The sequence below is a fragment of the Pecten maximus genome, chromosome 3 (genome assembly GCF_902652985.1).
Source record: "Pecten maximus chromosome 3, xPecMax1.1, whole genome shotgun sequence".
NCBI classification, from domain to species: Eukaryota; Metazoa; Mollusca; class Bivalvia; order Pectinida; family Pectinidae; genus Pecten; species Pecten maximus.
The window spans coordinates 41,318,785-41,336,097 of NC_047017.1; the positions used below are offsets into that span (position 1 = coordinate 41,318,785).

At 35.2% G+C, this 17,313-nt stretch overlaps 1 protein-coding gene across 2 annotated transcripts in view; it reads left to right on the plus strand.

The window, feature by feature from the left end:
- The window catches only part of LOC117324197 (tryptophan--tRNA ligase, cytoplasmic-like), a 32,800-nt gene that overhangs the window by 12,181 nt on the left and 3,306 nt on the right, over nt 1-17,313 (plus strand). For both annotated transcript variants that reach the window (XM_033879939.1, XM_033879938.1), the window contains exons 2-6: nt 6,697-6,805; nt 6,975-7,166; nt 7,874-8,056; nt 11,001-11,214; nt 12,161-12,334. In XM_033879939.1, the coding sequence (XP_033735830.1) occupies nt 6,697-6,805; nt 6,975-7,166; nt 7,874-8,056; nt 11,001-11,214; nt 12,161-12,334 (872 nt within the window). The remainder of the gene's footprint in view (nt 1-6,696; nt 6,806-6,974; nt 7,167-7,873; nt 8,057-11,000; nt 11,215-12,160; nt 12,335-17,313) is intronic.

Consider the following 17,313-nt stretch of genomic DNA (forward strand, 5'->3'; position numbering starts at 1 on the left):
CCACTGAAAATGTATAGACTGTGAGGTAACCATGGTAACCATCCACTGTAAATGTATAGACTGTGAGGTAACTATGGTAACTATGGTAACCATTCACTGTAACTTTATAGACTGTGAGGTAACTATGGTAACCATCCACTATAAATGTATAGACTGTGAGGTAACTATGGTAACCATCCACTGTAACTTTATAGACTGAGGTAACTATGGTAACCATCCACTGAAATTGTATAGACTGTGAGGTAACCATGGTAACCATCCACTGAAAATGTATAGACTGTGAGGTAACTATGGTAACCATTCACTGTTACTTTATAGACTGTGAGGTAACTATGGCAACCATCCACTGTAAATGTATAGAATGTGAGGTAACTATGGTAACCATTCACTGTAACTTTATAGACTGTGAGGTAACTATGGTAACCATCCACTGTAAATGTATAGACTGTGAGGTAACTATGGTAACCATCCACTGTAACTTTATAGACTGTGAGGTAACTATGGTAACCATCCACTGTAACTTTATAGACTGTGAGGTAACTTTGGTAAGCATCCACTGTAAATGTATAGACTGTGAGGTAACTATGGTAACCATCCACTGTAACTTTATAGACTGTGAGGTAACTATGGTAACCAGTCACTGTAAATGTATAGACTGTGAGGTAACTATGGTAACCAGTCACTGTAAATGTATAGACTGTGAGGTAACTTTGGTAACCATCCACTGTAACTGTATAGACCGTGAGGTAACTATGGTAACCATCCACTGTGAATGTATAGACTGTGAGGTAACCATGGTAATTAAATATATCCAGTCACTATAATTGCATAGATTTCAAACAACTGAATATGATCACCATATCACGTAAACAAATATACCAAAAGGTAACTGGTTACCATTTAGTGTAAATATAGACCTCCCCTCATTTTAGATAGACTGTTAGAAGTACTGATCTCCATTCAGTGTAGATAGACTGTTAGAGGTATTGATCTCCATTCAGTGTAGATAAACTATGAGAGGTATTGATCTCCATTCAGTGTAGATAAACTATGAGAGGTACTGATCTCCATTCAGTGTAGATAAACTATGAGAGGTATTGATCTCCATTCAGTGTAGATAGACTATTAGAGGTATTGATCTCCATTCAGTGTAGATAGACTATGAGAGGTATTGATCTCCATTCAGTGTAGATAGACTATGAGAGGTATTGATCTCCATTCAGTGTAGATAGACTGAGATGTATTGATCTCCTTTCAGTGTAGAAAGACTGTTAGATGTATTGATCTCCATTCAGTGTAGATAGACTGTTAGAGGTATTGATCTCCATTCAGTGTAGATAGACTGTTAGAGGTATTGATCTCCATTCAGTGTAGATAGACTGTTAGAAGTATTGATCTCCATTCAGTGTAGATAGACTGTTAGAAGTATTGATCTCCATTCAGTGTAGATAGACTGTTAGAAGTATTGATCTCCATTCAGTGTAGATAGACTGTTAGAGGTATTGATCTCCATTCAGTGTAGATAGACTGAGAGGTATTGATCTCCATTCAGTGTAGATAGACTATGAGAGGTATTGATCTCCATTCAGTGTAGATAGACTAGGAGAGGTATTGATCTCCATTCAGTGTAGATAGACTATGAGAGGTATTGATCTCCATTCAGTGTAGATAGACTAGGAGAGGTATTGATCTCCATTCAGTATAGATAGACTGTGAGATGTACTGATCTCCATTCAGTGTAGATAGACTATGAGAGGTATTGATCTCCATTCAGTGTAGATAGACTGTGAGAGGTATTGATCTCCATTCAGTGAAGATAGACTAGGAGAGGTATTGATCTCCATTCTGTGTAGATAGACTATGAGAGGTATTGATCTCCATTCAGTGTAGGTAGACTATGAGAGGTATCGATCTCCATTCAGTGTAGATAGACTGTTAGAGGTATTGATCTCCATTCAGTGTAGATAGACTATGAGAGGTATTGATCTCCATTCAGTGTAGATAGACTGAGAGGTATTGATCTCCATTCAGTGTAGATAGACTGTTAGAGGTATTGATCTCCATTCAGTGTAGATAGACTGTTAGAGGTATTGATCTCCATTCAGTGTAGATAGACTGAGAGGTATTGATCTCCATTCAGTGTAGATAGACTGAGAGGTATTGATCTCCATTCAGTGTAGATAGACTGTTAGAAGTATTGATCTCCATTCAGTGTAGATAGACTATGAGAGGTATTGATCTCCATTCAGTGTAGGTAGACTATGAGAGGTATCGATCTCCATTCAGTGTAGATAGACTGTTAGAGGTATTGATCTCCATTCAGTGTAGATAGACTATGAGAGGTATTGATCTCCATTCAGTGTAGATAGACTGAGAGGTATTGATCTCCATTCAGTGTAGATAGACTGTTAGAGGTATTGATCTCCATTCAGTGTAGATAGACTGTTAGAGGTATTGATCTCCATTCAGTGTAGATAGACTGAGAGGTATTGATCTCCATTCAGTGTAGATAGACTGAGAGGTATTGATCTCCATTCAGTGTAGATAGACTGTTAGAAGTATTGATCTCCATTCAGTGTAGATAGACTGTTAGAGGTATTGATCTCCATTCAGTGTAGATAGACTATGAGAGGTATCGATCTCCATTCAGTGTAGATAGACTGTTAGAGGTATTGATCTCCATTCAGTGTAGATAGACTATGAGAGGTATTGATCTCCATTCAGTGTAGATAGACTATGATAGGTATTGATCTCCATTCAGTGTAGATAGACTATGAGAAGTATTGATCTCCATTCAGTGTAGATAGACTATGAGAGGTATTGATCTCCATTCAGTGTAGATAGACTGTTAGAGGTATTGATCTCCATTCAGTGTAGATAGACTATGAGAAGTATTGATCTCCATTCAGTGTAGATAGACTATGAGAGGTATTGATCTCCATTCAGTGTAGATAGACTGTTAGAGGTATTGATCTCCATTCAGTGTAGATAGACTATGAGAGGTATTGATCTCCATTCAGTGTAGATAGACTATGAGAGGTATTGATCTCCATTCAGTGTAGATAGACTATGAGAGGTATTGATCTCCATTCAGTGTAGATAGACTGTTAGAGGTATTGATCTCCATTCAGTGTAGATAGACTATGAGAGTTATTGATCTCCATTCAGTGTAGATAGACTATGAGAGGTATTGATCTCCATTCAGTGTAGATAGACTATGAGAGGTATTGATCTCCATTCAGTGTAGATAGACTATGATAGGTATTGATCTCCATTCAGTGTAGATAGACTATGATAGGTATTGATCTCCATTCAGTGTAGATAGACTATGAGAGGTATTGATCTCCATTCAGTGTAGGTAGACTATGAGAGGTATTGATCTCCATTCAGTGTAGATAGACTATGAGAAGTATTGATCTCCATTCAGTGTAGTTAGACTATGAGAGGTATTGATCTCCATTCAGTATAGATAGACTGTTAGAGGTATTGATCTCCATTCAGTGTAGATAGACTATGAGAGGTATTGATCTCCATTCAGTGAAGATAGACTATGAGAGGTATTGATCTCCATTCAGTGTAGGTAGACTATGAGATGTATTGATCTCCATTCAGTGTAGATAGACTGTGAGAGGTATTGATCTCCATTCAGTGTAGATAGACTATGATAGGTATTGATCTCCATTCAGTGTAGATAGACTATGATAGGTATTGATCTCCATTCAGTGTAGATAGACTATGAGAGGTATTGATCTCCATTCAGTGTAGATAGACTGTTAGAGGTATTGATCTCCATTCAGTGTAGATAGACTATGAGAGGTAATGATCTCCATTCAGTGTAGATAGACTATGATAAGTATTGATCTCCATTCAGTGTAGATAGACTATTAGAGGTATTGATCTCCATTCAGTGTAGATAGACTGTTAGAGGTATTGATCTCCATTCAGTGTAGATAGACTGTTAGAGGTATTGATCTCCATTCAGTGTAGATAGACTGTTAGAGGTATTGATCTCCATTCAGTGTAGATAGACTGTTAGAAGAATTGATCTCCATTCAGTGTAGATAGACTATGAGAGGTATTGATCTCCATTCAGTGTAGATAGACTGTTAGATGTATTGATCTCCATTCAGTGTAGGTAGACTGTTAGAGGTATTGATCTCCATTCAGTGTAGGTAGACTGTTAGAGGTATTGATCTCCATTCAGTGTAGATAGACTATGAGAGGTATTGATCTCCATTCAGTGTAGATAGACTGTTAGAGGTATTGATCTCCATTCAGTGTAGATAGACTGTTAGAGGTATTGATCTCCATTCAGTGTAGATAGACTATGAGAGGTATTGATCTCCATTCAGTGTAGATAGACTATGAGAGGTATTGATCTCCATTCAGTGTAGATAGACTATGAGAGGTATTGATCTCCATTCAGTGTAGATAGACTGTTAGAGGTATTGATCTCCATTCAGTGTAGATAGACTGTTAGAGGTATTGATCTCCATTCAGTGTAGATAGACTATGAGAGGTATTGATCTCCATTCAGTGTAGATAGACTATGAGAGGTATTGATCTCCATTCAGTGTAGATAGACTATGAGAGGTATTGATCTCCATTCAGTGTAGATAGACTGTTAGAAGTATTGATCTCCATTCAGTGTAGATAGACTATGAGAGGTATTGATCTCCATTCAGTTTAGATAGACTATGAGAGGTATTGATCTCCATTCAGTTTAGATAGACTATGAGAGGTATTGATCTCCATTCAGTTTAGATAGACTATGAGAGGTATTGATCTCCATTCAGTGTAGATAGACTATGAGAGGTATTGATCTCCATTCAGTTTAGATAGACTATGAGAGGTATTGATCTCCATTCAGTGTAGATAGACTGTGAGGTATTGATCTCCATTCAGTGTAGATAGACTATGATAGGTATTGATCTCCATTCAGTGTAGATAGACTATGAGAGGTATTGATCTCCATTCAGATAGACTGTGAGAAGTATTGATCTCCATTCTGTGTAGATAGACTGTGAGAAGTATTGATCTCCATTCAGTGTAGATAGACTGTTAGAGGTATTGATCTCCATTCAGTGTAGGTAGACTATGAGATGTATTGATCTCCATTCAGTGTAGATAGACTATGAGATGTATTGATCTCCATTCAGTGTAGATAGACTATGAGAGGTATTGATCTCCATTCAGTGTAGATAGACTGTTAGAGGTATTGATCTCCATTCAGTGTAGATAGACTATGAGAGGTATTGATCTCCATTCAGTGTAGATAGACTATGAGAGGTATTGATCTCCATTCAGTGTAGATAGACTATGAGAGGTATTGATCTCCATTCAGTGTAGATAGACTGTTAGAGGTACTGATCTCCATTCAGTGTAGATAGACTGTTAGAGGTATTGATCTCCATTCAGTGTAGATAGACTATGATAAGTATTGATCTCCATTCAGTGTAGATAGACTATGAGAGGTACTGATCTCCATTCAGTGTAGATAGACTATGAGAGGTACTGATCTCCATTCAGTGTAGATAGACTATGAGAGGTATTGATCTCCATTCAGTGTAGATAGACTATGAGAGGTATTGATCTCCATTCAGTTTAGATAGACTGTTAGAGGTATTGATCTCCATTCAGTGTAGATAGACTATGAGAGGTATTGATCTCCATTCAGTGTAGATAGACTATGAGAGGTATTGATCTCCATTCAGTGTAGATAGACTATGAGAGGTACTGATCTCCATTCAGTGTAGATAGACTATGAGAGGTATTGATCTCCATTCAGTGTAGATAGACTGTTAGAGGTATTGATCTCCATTCAGTGTAGATAGACTATGAGAGGTATTGATCTCCATTCAGTTTAGATAGACTGTTAGAGGTATTGATCTCCATTCAGTGTAGATAGACTGTTAGAGGTATTGATCTCCATTCAGTGTAGATAGACTATGAGAGGTATTGATCTCCATTCAGTGTAGATAGACTATGAGAGGTACTGATCTCCATTCAGTGTAGATAGACTATGAGAGGTATTGATCTCCATTCAGTGTAGATAGACTGTTAGAGGTATTGATCTCCATTCAGTGTAGATAGACTGAGAGGTATTGATCTCCATTCAGTGTAGATAGACTATGAGAGGTATTGATCTCCATTCAGTGTAGATAGACTATGAGAGGTATTGATCTCCATTCAGTGTAGATAGACTGTTAGAGGTATTGATCTCCATTCAGTGTAGATAGACTGTTAGAGGTATTGATCTCCATTCAGTGTAGATAGACTATTAGAGGTACTGATCTCCATTCAGTGTAGATAGACTATTAGAGGTATTGATCTCCATTCAGTGTAGATAGACTGTTAGAGGTATTGATCTCCATTCAGTGTAGATAGACTATGAGAGGTATTGATCTCCATTCAGTGTAGATAGACTGTTAGAGGTATTGATCTCCATTCAGTGTAGATAGACTATGAGAGGTATTGATGTCCATTCTGTGTAGATAGACTGTTAGAGGTATTGATCTCCATTCAGTGTAGATAGACTGTTAGAGGTATTGATCTCCATTCAGTATAGATAGACTATGAGAGGTATTGATCTCCCCATTTAGTCGGATAACTTTACTGATTTGTAAAATGGATGTAACATGTTGAGGTATAATTATAAAGCAGATGTATATTAATAATACTCTTCCTTTTTTACAGATAAATTTGGAAGTTCAAAAATTGATGATGCACTGCTCAAAAAGTTTGAGGAAGTTACAGGCAAACCTGTTCACCATCTGTTACGGAGAGGTATCTTCTTCTCGCACAGGTATTACACTGTCCACCTGACGGAAGTATTAGATTATGTATGATGTGTCTGTCCATTCGGTATAAACTTCTGACATCTTAATGATGACGATGTATACAATAAGGTGTGTTTATTATTTGTTGTGAGCTGATGAAATGTCTTAACAATAATAATTTTGTTCGATCTACAGAGAAATGGACCAGATACTTGAAATAGTGAAGAAAGGAAAAGATGAAACGGTGAAGGAAGGAAAACTTAAAACAGTGGAGGAAGGAAAACTTAAAACGGTGGAGAAAGGAACGCCTTTCTACTTATACACAGGGAGGGGACCATCATCTGAGGCCATGCATCTTGGACATCTCATCCCATTCATCTTTACAAAGTGTGTATTTTGTTAACTGTAATTCACAAAGTGTGTATCTTGTTAACTGTAATTCACAAAGTGTGTATCTTGTTAACTGTAATTCACAAAGTGTGTATCTTGTTAACTGTAATTCACAAAGTGTGTCTCTTGTTAACTGTAATTCACAAAGTGTGTATCTTGTTAACTGTCATTCACAAAGTGTGTCTCTTGTTAACTGTCATTCACAAAGTGTGTATCTTGTTAACTGTAATTTACAAAGTGCGTATCTTGTAAACTGTAATTTACAAAGTGTGTATCTTGTAAACTGTAATTTACAAAGTGTGTATCTTGTTAACTGTAATTTACAAAGTGCGTATCTTGTAAACTGTAATTTACAAAGTGTGTATCTTGTAAACTGTAATTTACAAAGTGTGTATCTTGTTAACTGTAATTTACAAAGTGTGTATCTTGTTAACTGTAATTTACAAAGTGTGTCTCTTGTTAACCTTAATTTACAGAGTGTGTATCCTGTTAACTTTAATTTAGTGTATATTGTGTTCCTGATTGATTCCTATGGAAGTCACATTTGTTGACTTTATCAATGTCAATTACCAATATTTCTATGAATAAAATTATCCATTGTGAAAATAGATTATTTGATAATAAAAATAGTTTAAATGTAACAAGTAAATGTATCAACAGTATCCTGTATGTTTGTGATATTGTGACACTTTATTATCTTTTAGGTGGCTACAGGACACATTCGATGTACCACTGGTTATCCAGATGACTGACGATGAGAAGTATCTGTGGAAAGGAATTCCCCTTGAGGAAACCAACAGACTTGCTCATGAAAATGCGAAAGACATCATAGCGTGTGGTTTTGACATAGATAAAACATTTATCTTCAGTGACATAGAAAATATCTCGTAAGTTGGCATTCCGCTCCTAAAACAAATCTCCCACATTATTGGTGTTTATTGCTGTTTATGCCAGTAAAAGAAAAAGCATATGTTATTAGTTGGACAAGCCAGTGGCTGGTGCATATTGCTTTGAATGATTTTTAGTCCCCTGCCGTTTGAAAAACAGGGGAACTATAGGTTTACCCTCCGTCCGTCTGTCCGTCCGTCCGTCCCTCCATCCGTCTGTCTGTCACTCTGTCACGCAATAGTTGTCCGGACAACTCCTTCTAAAGCACTACTCCGATTTTAACGAAACTTGGTATACATGATCAGTATAACATGTAGTTGTGCATCCCACATTTTTTTCTCCGAAAATCCAATTTTCAAAATGGCCGCTGACTTCTCATTGGTTGAGACTTGTCCGGACAACTCCTCCTAAAGTACTACTGTGATTTTAACGAAACTTGGTATACATGATCAGTATAACATGTAGTTGTGCATCCCACATTTTTTTTTTCAAAAATTCATTTTTCAAAATGGCTGCCGGCTTCTCATTGGTTGAGGCTTGTCCGGACAACTCCTCCTAAAGTACTACTCCGATTTTAACGAAACTTGGTATTCATGATCAGTATAACATGTAGTTGTGCATCCCAATTTTTCTTTTCGAAAAAAACTATTTTCAAAATGGCCGCTGACTTCTCATTGGTTGAGGTGTGTCCGGACAACTCCTAAAGTACTACTCCGATTTTAACGAAACTTGGTATACGTGATCAGTATAACACGTAATTTAAAAAATGGGAAATAAATAGGTGCACTCCTGGGTCAGGCAGGGGACTTTGTATTGCTGTTGCAATACTATCCATCCTTGTTTTTTTTGCATTTAGATCCGTTTTTCATAAAGTATAGGTCAAGCTTTGATAAAACTAGGTACATGTATATACTTATATAGTTAGCCACATAGTGGACGTATCAACACAGCCTTCATTTACAGAATATCATCCAGAATGTATTTAAGTATTAACATGCATTATGATTAATTTGTCTGCAATTCTGTGACAATTATAGGATGATAACTTTTCAAAGAAGTCAGTTTAATTCTTCCATTTTAAATGTTAATTAGTTTCTCTATATTCAACATGTAACAGTGTTATTGCATTCCAAAGTTAAATTTCGCCCTGTCAGTAGGACCTGTTCTTATGATGTCGTGACTACAGATGACCGTTTCTGGCCAAAAAATATAGTTCCTGTAACACAAATAATGGAAATTACTATTTATGTAAACACAAAGAACTCGAAATGGAAATTACTATTTATGTAAACACAAAGAACTCGAAATGGAAATTACTATTTTTGTAAACACAAAGAACTCGAAATGGAAATTACTATTTATGTAAACACAAAGAACTCGAAATGGAAATTACTATTTATGTAAACACAAAGAACTCGAAATGGAAATTACTATTTATGTAAACACAAAGAACTCGAAATGGAAATTACTATTTATGTAAACACAAAGAACTCGAAATGGAAATTACTATTTATGTAAACACAAAGAACTCGAAATGGAAATTACTATTTATGTAAACACAAAGAACTCGAAATGGAAATTGCAGTTGATTATTGCTGGAGTTTTCAAGCTGTGTATCGGCTATCTTCTGGCAATTACTTTTAATGTCTTGGAAACAAGATTATGAGGTATTACAATCAATAACATAAAGGGGAGATAATTATGTTATTGTAGTTTAAGGTATGACAACACTAATTGTTAACCATTTAGTGCCAGTTTAAAAGTAATCGCCTGAAGATAGCCTATACACGGCTTGAAAACGTTAGCGATAATCAACTGCAATTGCCATTTTGAGTTCTTTATGTTTACATGTTTAAACAATACACAATGTTTGTTTTAAGTTGAACTATATGGGCCAGTAATTATGGAAATTTATAGGTACTGGGAATCTGGAATTTTAGTTTTTTTTTTTTTTTTGCTCAGTTTCTCAAAAAAGTATTAGTTATTTTCATTTAGAACTGTAATATGCGTGTGCAGTAGTTGCATTTGAGTATGGACATATCAGCACACCCTACATGAATTTTATTCTATTTTTTTGGCTTTATTTTTGGGTTAAAAATCTTAAATTTTGAGAAACTAATATAAAATCTTTGTTGCTTCTCCAGTCGATTTACAAATTAGTTTATAGCCAAATTTGAATGAATTATCAAAAAAAAAAAAAAAAAATCAGATGTATTATCTTCTCACTTTTAAGAAAGTTATATGTAGGTAAAAAATGACATATTAAAGTGAATCTTGAGAATCCTGATCAGAGATTTTGTAAAATTTGATGTTTGTTTTGCAATGCATTAATATTTAAACATTTATATAATGTATGCAGGGTGCTTCCATACTGTTAAGTGGAGGTATTTAAGTTGTTTTTGAAAAAAAAATGAAATATTAGTGACAAGGCAGGACAGGTGAGACATATATTTATGTGTTTGTGTGATAAGGTATCCACAGGTGAGACATATAATTATGTGTTTGTGTAATAAGGTATCCACAGGTGAGACATATATTTATGTGTTTGTGTGATAAGGTATCCACAGGTGAGACATATAATTATGTGTTTGTGTGACAAGGTATCCACAGGTGAGACATATATTTATGTGTTTGTGTGATAAGGTATCCACAGGTGAGACATATATTTATGTGTTTGTGTGATAAGGTATCCACAGGTGAGACATATAATTATGTGTTTGTGTGATAAGGTATCCACAGGTGAGACATATAATTATGTGTTTGTGTGATAAGGTATCCACAGGTGAGACATATAATTATGTGTTTGTGTGATAAGGTATCCACAGGTGAGACATATATTTATGTGTTTGTGTGATAAGGTATCCACAAGTGAGACATATATTTATGTGTTTGTGTGATAAGGTATCCACAACTGTAGTGATTCTAGACTGATCTCATCAACAGCTCAAGTCAGGAATTCTACAAGCACATGTGTCAGATTCAGAAGTATGTCACTTTCAACCAAGTCAAAGGTATATTTGGATTTACGGAGAGTGATTGTATTGGCAAAATCTCCTTCCCTGCTATCCAAGCCACACCCAGCTTCAGTGGAGCTTTTCCGAAGATCTTCTCTGGTAAAAAAGATATACCATGTCTCATCCCATGTGCCATAGACCAGGTATGATATACTGTACATTGTAAAACATTCTAAACTCTACACAGATATCTTGTGGGGAGATGTGGTCTCTCCACTTTTTTGCTCATTGCACAAAGATGTAGAATATCTGAAGGAACACAGGAATGATGTACTGAGGAGGTTCCCAATGATCCACATGTTAAAGCTAACCAAATGTTAAAAACACATCAATGGGTGTGTCATCTGTGGTCCACCTTCATTGTCCATCATCAATCTTATAAACTTTAATATGTTATTATAATAATTTCTTTTCATAGCTTTTTTATTTTTTACCCTAATTGTACATGTTCTGATGTGTTCCACATATTGAACTAAAACTTTTTCAAGCATTAATTAAAAAATTAATATGGTCAATACAAATCTAAAATGGCTTCATTTACCATACATACACATTATATGTAATGAATTTTCTCAACTTTCTGGTGGAGTAAAATACTTAAACAATGGCCACCATATTGTTTGATATTAAAAAAATGAAAAAAGCAGGTCACAGTCATTTATTATTCTGAATTACAGCTTTTGGAGAATGTAGTTGTCGTAGAAATAATAATCTGTAGTAATAGGGATTTTTTCTATATATTAAGTTCTTCATTGATCTTTCTAAAATTTCACATGTATGCACTCTTGACCACCAGTTGTATAAAAAAAAGATGGCCAAAGAGAGCATGTAGATTCAGTTGTTTTTTTTCAAAAGATTGAGAGGAAGAAGAGAAAGGTATAGAAAAGATCAGTCTTACAGAGATCTAATAAAGGTCACTTGATGATGGCTGCCAAGATTCCTCTTGGGTCTCTTGTATACTTTTCATTGCAAACTAAATTTTAACAGCATTCTCTTTTAATATGTTAAATTCTTGCATTATATTCTCTGCTGTCCATATTTTGAAAGTTATCTGACGGAAAGTTAATGGTTCCAATTTTTCCTGTTTAGGACCCATATTTTAGGATGACCCGTGACGTGGCTCCAAGGTTAGGCTTTAAAAAGCCTGCACTGTTACACTCAACATTCTTCCCAGCGCTTCAGGGAGCACAGAGTAAGATGAGCGCTAGTGATCCAAATACCTCCATTTTCCTCACAGACACAGATAAACAGATCAAGGACAAGGTATATTGGCTGTAAAATCATATACAAACTGACAACGTTTATAATATACAAACTGACAACATTTATAATATACAAACTGACAATGTTTATAATATACAAACTGACAACATTTATAATATACAAACTGACAACATTTATAATATACAAACTGACAACATTTATGATATACAACTGACAACATTATTAATATACAAACTGACAACATTTATAACACAGACATAATTTATAATATACAAACTGACAACATTCACCATATACAAACTGACTACATGTATAATATACAAACTGACAACATTTATAATATACAAACTAAAATCGTTTATCTTATACAAACTGACAACATTTATCTCCATTCAGTGTAGGTAGACTATGAGATGTATTGATCTCCATTCAGTGTAGGTAGACTATGAGAGGTATTGATCTCCATTCAGTGTAGATAGACTATGAGAGGTATTGATCTCCATTCAGTATAGATAGACTATGAGAGGTATTGATCTCCATTCAGTGTAGATAGACTATGAGAGGTATTGATCTCCATTCAGTATAGATAGACTGTTAGATGTATTGATCTCCATTCAGTGTAGATAGACTATGAGATGTATTGATCTCCATTCAGTGTAGATAGACTATGAGAGGTATTGATCTCCATTCAGTGTAGATAGACTATGAGAGGTATTGATCTCCATTCAGTGTAGATAGACTATGAGAGGTATTGATCTCCATTCAGTGTAGATAGACTATGAGAGGTATTGATCTCCATTCAGAGTGGATAGACTGTTAGAGGTATTGATCTCCATTCAGTGTAGATAGACTATGAGAGGTATTGATCTCCATTCAGTGTAGATAGACTATGAGAGGTATTGATCTCCATTCAGTGTAGATAGACTATGAGAGGTATTGATCTCCATTCAGTGTAGATAGACTATGAGAGGTATTGATCTCCATTCAGTGTAGATAGACTGTTAGATGTATTGATCTCCATTCAGTGTAGATAGACTATGAGAGGTATTGATCTCCATTCAGTGTAGATAGACTATGAGAGGTATTGATCTCCATTCAGTGTAGATAGACTGTTAGAGGTATTGATCTCCATTCAGTGTAGATAGACTATGAGAGGTATTGATCTCCATTCAGTGTAGATAGACTGTTAGATGTATTGATCTCCATTCAGTGTAGATAGACTGTTAGTGGTATTGATCTCCATTCAGTGTAGATAGACTGTTAGATGTATTGATCTCCATTCAGTGTAGATAGACTATGAGATGTATTGATCTCCATTCAGTGTAGGTAGACTGTTAGAGGTATTGATCTCCATTCAGTGTCGATAGACTGTTAGATGTATTGATCTCCATTCAGTGTAGATAGACTATGAGAGGTATTGATCTCCATTCAGTGTAGATAGACTATGAGAGGTATTGATTTCCATTCAGTGTAGATAGACTATGAGAGGTATTGATCTCCATTCAGTGTAGATAGACTATGAGAGGTATTGATCTCCATTCAGTGTAGATAGACTATGAGAGGTATTGATCTCCATTCAGTATAGATAGACTGTTAGATGTATTGATCTCCATTCAGTGTAGATAGACTATGAGATGTATTGATCTCCATTCAGTGTAGATAGACTGTTAGAGGTATTGATCTCCATTCAGTGTAGATAGACTATGAGAGATATTGATCTCCATTCAGTGTAGATAGACTATGAGAGGTATTGATCTCCATTCAGTATAGATAGACTGTTAGAGGTATTGATCTCCATTCAGTGTAGATAGACTATGAGAGGTATTGATCTCCATTCAGTGTAGGTAGACTATGAGAGGTATTGATCTCCATTCAGTGTAGATAGACTATGAGAGGTATTGATCTCCATTCAGTGTAGATAGACTATGAGAGGTATTGATCTCCATTCAGTGTAGGTAGACTATTAGAGTTATTGATCTCCATTCAGTGTAGATAGACTATGAGAGGTATTGATCTCCATTCAGTGTAGATAGACTATGAGAGGTATTGATCTCCATTCAGTGTAGATAGACTATGAGAGGTATTGATCTCCATTCAGTGTAGGTAGACTATTAGAGTTATTGATCTCCATTCAGTGTAGATAGACTATGAGAGGTATTGATCTCCATTCAGTGTAGATAGACTATGAGAGGTATTGATCTCCATTCAGTGTAGATAGACTATGAGAGGTATTGATCTCCATTCAGTGTAGATAGACTATGAGAGGTATTGATCTCCATTCAGTTTAGATAGACTATGAGAAGTATTGATCTCCATTCAGTGTAGATAGACTAAAATCGTTTATCTTATACAAACTGACAACATTTATAATATACAAACTGACAACTTTTATAATATACAAACTGACAACATTTGTGATATATAATGGACAACATTTATAATATACAAACTGACAACATTTATAATATACAAACTGACAACATTTATCTTATACAAACTGACAACATTTAACATACACAAACTGACAACATTTAACATATACAAACTGACAACATTTATCATATACAAACTAGCAACATTAATTTTATCATATACAAACTGACAACATTTATAATATACAAACTGACAATATTCACCATATACAAACTGACAACATTTATAATATACAAACTGACAATGTTTATAATATACAAACTGACAACATTTATAATATACAAACTGACAACATTTATAATATACAAACTGACAACATTTATGATATACAACTGACAACATTATTAATATACAAACTGACAACATTTATAACACAGACATAATTTATAATATACAAACTGACAACATTCACCATATACAAACTGACTACATGTATAATATACAAACTGACAACATTTATAATATACAAACTAAAATCGTTTATCTTATACAAACTGACAACATTTATCTCCATTCAGTGTAGGTAGACTATGAGATGTATTGATCTCAATTCAGTGTAGGTAGACTATGAGAGCTATTGATCTCCATTCAGTGTAGATAGACTATGAGAGGTATTGATCTCCATTCAGTATAGATAGACTATGAGAGGTATTGATCTCCATTCAGTGTAGATAGACTATGAGAGGTATTGATCTCCATTCAGTATAGATAGACTGTTAGATGTATTGATCTCCATTCAGTGTAGATAGACTATGAGATGTATTGATCTCCATTCAGTGTAGATAGACTATGAGAGGTATTGATCTCCATTCAGTGTAGATAGACTATGAGAGGTATTGATCTCCATTCAGTGTAGATAGACTATGAGAGGTATTGATCTCCATTCAGTGTAGATAGACTATGAGAGGTATTGATCTCCATTCAGAGTGGATAGACTGTTAGAGGTATTGATCTCCATTCAGTGTAGATAGACTATGAGAGGTATTGATCTCCATTCAGTGTAGATAGACTATGAGAGGTATTGATCTCCATTCAGTGTAGATAGACTATGAGAGGTATTGATCTCCATTCAGTGTAGATAGACTATGAGAGGTATTGATCTCCATTCAGTGTAGATAGACTGTTAGATGTATTGATCTCCATTCAGTGTAGATAGACTATGAGAGGTATTGATCTCCATTCAGTGTAGATAGACTATGAGAGGTATTGATCTCCATTCAGTGTAGATAGACTGTTAGAGGTATTGATCTCCATTCAGTGTAGATAGACTATGAGAGGTATTGATCTCCATTCAGTGTAGATAGACTGTTAGATGTATTGATCTCCATTCAGTGTAGATAGACTGTTAGTGGTATTGATCTCCATTCAGTGTAGATAGACTGTTAGATGTATTGATCTCCATTCAGTGTAGATAGACTATGAGAGGTATTGATCTCCATTCAGTGTAGGTAGACTGTTAGAGGTATTGATCTCCATTCAGTGTCGATAGACTGTTAGATGTATTGATCTCCATTCAGTGTAGATAGACTATGAGAGGTATTGATCTCCATTCAGTGTAGATAGACTATGAGAGGTATTGATTTCCATTCAGTGTAGATAGACTATGAGAGGTATTGATCTCCATTCAGTGTAGATAGACTATGAGAGGTATTGATCTCCATTCAGTGTAGATAGACTATGAGAGGTATTGATCTCCATTCAGTATAGATAGACTGTTAGATGTATTGATCTCCATTCAGTGTAGATAGACTATGAGATGTATTGATCTCCATTCAGTGTAGATAGACTGTTAGAGGTATTGATCTCCATTCAGTGTAGATAGACTATGAGAGATATTGATCTCCATTCAGTGTAGATAGACTATGAGAGGTATTGATCTCCATTCAGTATAGATAGACTGTTAGAGGTATTGATCTCCATTCAGTGTAGATAGACTATGAGAGGTATTGATCTCCATTCAGTGTAGGTAGACTATGAGAGGTATTGATCTCCATTCAGTGTAGATAGACTATGAGAGGTATTGATCTCCATTCAGTGTAGATAGACTATGAGAGGTATTGATCTCCATTCAGTGTAGGTAGACTATTAGAGTTATTGATCTCCATTCAGTGTAGATAGACTATGAGAGGTATTGATCTCCATTCAGTGTAGATAGACTATGAGAGGTATTGATCTCCATTCAGTGTAGATAGACTATGAGAGGTATTGATCTCCATTCAGTGTAGGTAGACTATTAGAGTTATTGATCTCCATTCAGTGTAGATAGACTATGAGAGGTATTGATCTCCATTCAGTGTAGATAGACTATGAGAGGTATTGATCTCCATTCAGTGTAGATAGACTATGAGAGGTATTGATCTCCATTCAGTGTAGATAGACTATGAGAGGTATTGATCTCCATTCAGTTTAGATAGACTATGAGAGGTATTGATCTCCATTCAGTGTAGATAGACTAAAATCGTTTATCTTATACAAACTGACAACATTTATAATATACAAACTGACAACTTTTATAATATACAAACTGACAACATTTGTGATATATAATGGACAACATTTATAATATACAAACTGACAACATTTAT